At 61.8% G+C, this 2,980-nt stretch overlaps 1 protein-coding gene across 1 annotated transcript; it reads left to right on the top strand.

The window, feature by feature from the left end:
• Window positions 1-521: 521 nt before the first annotated feature.
• On the top strand, window positions 522-2,241 carry LOC113980842 (HLA class II histocompatibility antigen, DM alpha chain; the record flags this gene model as incomplete). The annotated part of the gene is made up of 4 exons (XM_027708058.1): window positions 522-807; window positions 1,249-1,530; window positions 1,917-2,042; window positions 2,124-2,241. Coding segments are annotated over 4 exons (699 nt in total), but the record flags the coding sequence as incomplete, so codon positions are not given.
• Window positions 2,242-2,980: the final 739 nt, after the last annotated feature.

Raw genomic sequence — 2,980 nt, 5'->3', positions numbered from 1 at the left:
GTTATCCCCCCTAAATCCCTGCCTGTACCCCCTGCCTGCACCCCCTTCCCTGTTCCTCCTTCCCTCCCCTTTTTCTGTTCCCTCTTCCTTGTTCCCCTTTTTCCTGTTCCCTTTTTCCCTCCCCCCTTTTCTTCCTGTTTTTCTCCCCCTTTTCTCCCCCTTTTTTCTCCTCCTTTTTTTTCTTCCCCAAACCCCCTCAAATCCCCCCCCAAACTACCCCAATTCCCATCCAAATCCCCCCAGCACCCCCCAGCCCCCCCAAATCCTTCCCAATTCCCCGTAAACTTCCCCAATCCCCCCCAAAGTCCCCCAGTTCCCCCCCAAATCCTCCCCAATTCCCCCCAAAGTCCCCCAATTCCCCCCAAACACCCTCAGGATCCCCCCAAACTATCCCAATTCCCATCCAAATCCCCCCAGGACTCCCTCAAATCCCCCCCAAACTCCCGCAGTTCCCCCCAACATCCCCTCCAAATCCCCTCAAATCCCCCTAAATCCCCCCAAAACTCCTCCCAACTCCCCCCAACTCCCCCCTGTGCCCCTCCCCAGAGCCCCCCACCCACCTCCTGGCCGAGGTTCTCTCCTGCCAACCGGACACCCCTTCCCTGGACCTTTCCCTCACCTTGGACGGGCAGCGACTCTACAGCTTCGACTTCCCGGGATCCCGGTGGCTCCCGGCGCTCCCGGAGCTGCCCCCGCTGCCCCCGGACCTGGAGCCCCCCCCGGAGCTGCGCCTGGACGTGGAGCTGTGCCAGGGGGTCCTGGACGGGCTCGGCCGCTCGGCCGCCGGGGTCCTGCCCCAGGCCAGGGGTTGGTGACAGGGGGGACACAGGGGGGTCCTGCTGGGTGGGGGGTGGATGGAGGAGGAATTTGGGGGGGGAATTTGGGGGTTACACCCCCAGGTCAGTGGATCCGTGGATTCCCAGGTGTCCCCCAAGAAGATGGGGATGAAAGGATGGAAGAACTCGGGGAAAGAAGGGATGGAGACGAGGGAAGAACTTGGGGGATGGAAGAACTTTGGGGGCGGAAGGGATGGAGGAACTTGGGGATGGAAGGATGGAGAGAATGGGAAAACTTAGGGGTGGAAAAGACCTGGATTCAGAAAAAAAACAACCTGGCTTCAGTGAAAAGCTCAACCCCGAGGCTGGGATTGGAGGTTCCCCCACCCCTGGAGCCCCCCAAGGCCAGGATTCGGGGTGGGACCTCCAAAGGGTCCCATCCCACCGTTTTTTACGGGATGCAATCCCGCAGGAATGCCGGTGGTCCGAGTGTTCCCGGCGCTGCCGCTGGCGCTGGGCGAGGCCAACACCCTGCTGTGCCTGGTGGAGAACGTCTTCCCGCCGGCCCTGGACGTCACCTGGACCCGGGGGGGCGTCCCCGTCACCCGGGGGGTCACCCAGGGGCCCTTCACCCCCACCCCGGACCTCACCTTCTGGACCTTGTCCCGCCTGGAAGTGACCCCGGAGCGCGGGGACGTCTTCGCCTGCCTGGTGACCCCCCGGGGGGACAACGCCTCGGTGGTCACCTACTGGGGTGAGGGGGGGACACCACGGCGTGGGGGACACACCTGGGAGGGTCCTGGTCCTGGTCCCGGTCCTGGTGCTTCTGGTCCTGATCCTGGTCCCAGTCCCAGTTCTGGTCCTGTTCTCAGTCCTGATCCCAGTTCTGATCCTGGTCCCAGTCCCTAATCCTGGTCCTGGTTCTGGTTCCGGTCCTTGTCCCGATCCTGGATCTGATCCAGGTCCTGCTCCTGCTCCCGCTCCCAGTTCTGGTTGTGGGTCCTTGTCCCAGTTTTGATCCTGATCCTAGTCGTGGTCCCAATCCTGGTCCTGCTCCTGGTCCTTGTCCCCCTCCCGCTCCCAATCCCAATCCCAGTCCTAACGCCGCTGCCTCTCCTGAGCCGTGTCCCGTTCCCGCAGTGCCCCCGGAGCCTCCGGAGGTGCCGGAGCTGCCGCTGGTGCTTTGTGGGGCCGCGATGGCGCTCGGGGGGGTCCTGGGGCTCCTGGGGCTCTCCCTGCTCCTGCTTTCCCGGACGGATCCCCAAGGTACGTTTTGGGGGATCCCCCGAGGGGAGGGAGGGGCCTCGGGGATGTCCCTGACCCCCCTCTTTGTGTCCCCTCCCGCAGGTTGAGCAGAGGACGGAGAAGCTCCACGTGGGAATCTGGGAGGGGGACGAAGAACTGGGATGTTCCCGACCCCCAATTCCCATCATCCCAAATAAACTCTCTCCTTGGTTATGACTGAGCTCGTGTCCTCGTGTGTTCGTCCCGTTCCAGAGCCATTCCTGGACTTTTTCCACTGGGAAAGGCGGGATGTGACCCGTTGGTGGCTGATTTTGGGGTTCATCCCATTCCAGAGCCATTCCCAGAGGCTTTCCCAGCTGGAAAAGGTGGCTGATGTTGGGATTTATCCCAAATCCAGAGCTGTTCCCAGAGCTGTGTCCCAGTTTTCCCACTGGGAAATGTGGGATGTGGCCTACTGGTGGCTGATCTTGGGATTTATCCCATTCCAGAGCCATTCCCAGAGTTTTCCCACTGGGAAAGGTGGGATGTGACCTGTTGGTGGCTTCTCCAGTCCTGATCCTGGTCCCGATCCTGGTTCTGGTCCTAGTCCTGGCTCCGGTCCTGATTCTGATCCTGGTCCCAGTTCTGATCCTGGTCCTGCTCCTAGTCCTGCTCCCAGTCCTGATCCTGGTCCCAGTCCTTATCTTGATCCTGAGACCAGTCCTGAGTCCTGGTCCTGGTCCCGAGTCCTGGTCCTGGTCCCAAGTCCTGGTCCTGGTCCCTAGTCCTGGTCCCGATCCTGATCCCAGTCCTGATCCTGGCCCTGGTCCTGATCCTGGTCCTGATCCTGATTCTGATCCCACTCCCAGTTCTGCTTCTGGCCCTGATCCTGGTCCCGGTCCTGATCCTGATCCCACTCCCGGTTCTGCTCCTGGTCCCGGTCCTGATCCTGATCCCAGTCCCAGTTCTGCTCCTGGTCC

Source organism: Neopelma chrysocephalum, unplaced genomic scaffold (genome assembly GCF_003984885.1).
Source record: "Neopelma chrysocephalum unplaced genomic scaffold, ASM398488v2 Primary Assembly neopelma1_95393, whole genome shotgun sequence".
Taxonomy (NCBI): domain Eukaryota; kingdom Metazoa; phylum Chordata; class Aves; order Passeriformes; family Pipridae; genus Neopelma; species Neopelma chrysocephalum.
This window is presented reverse-complemented; position numbering and strand designations above follow the sequence as displayed.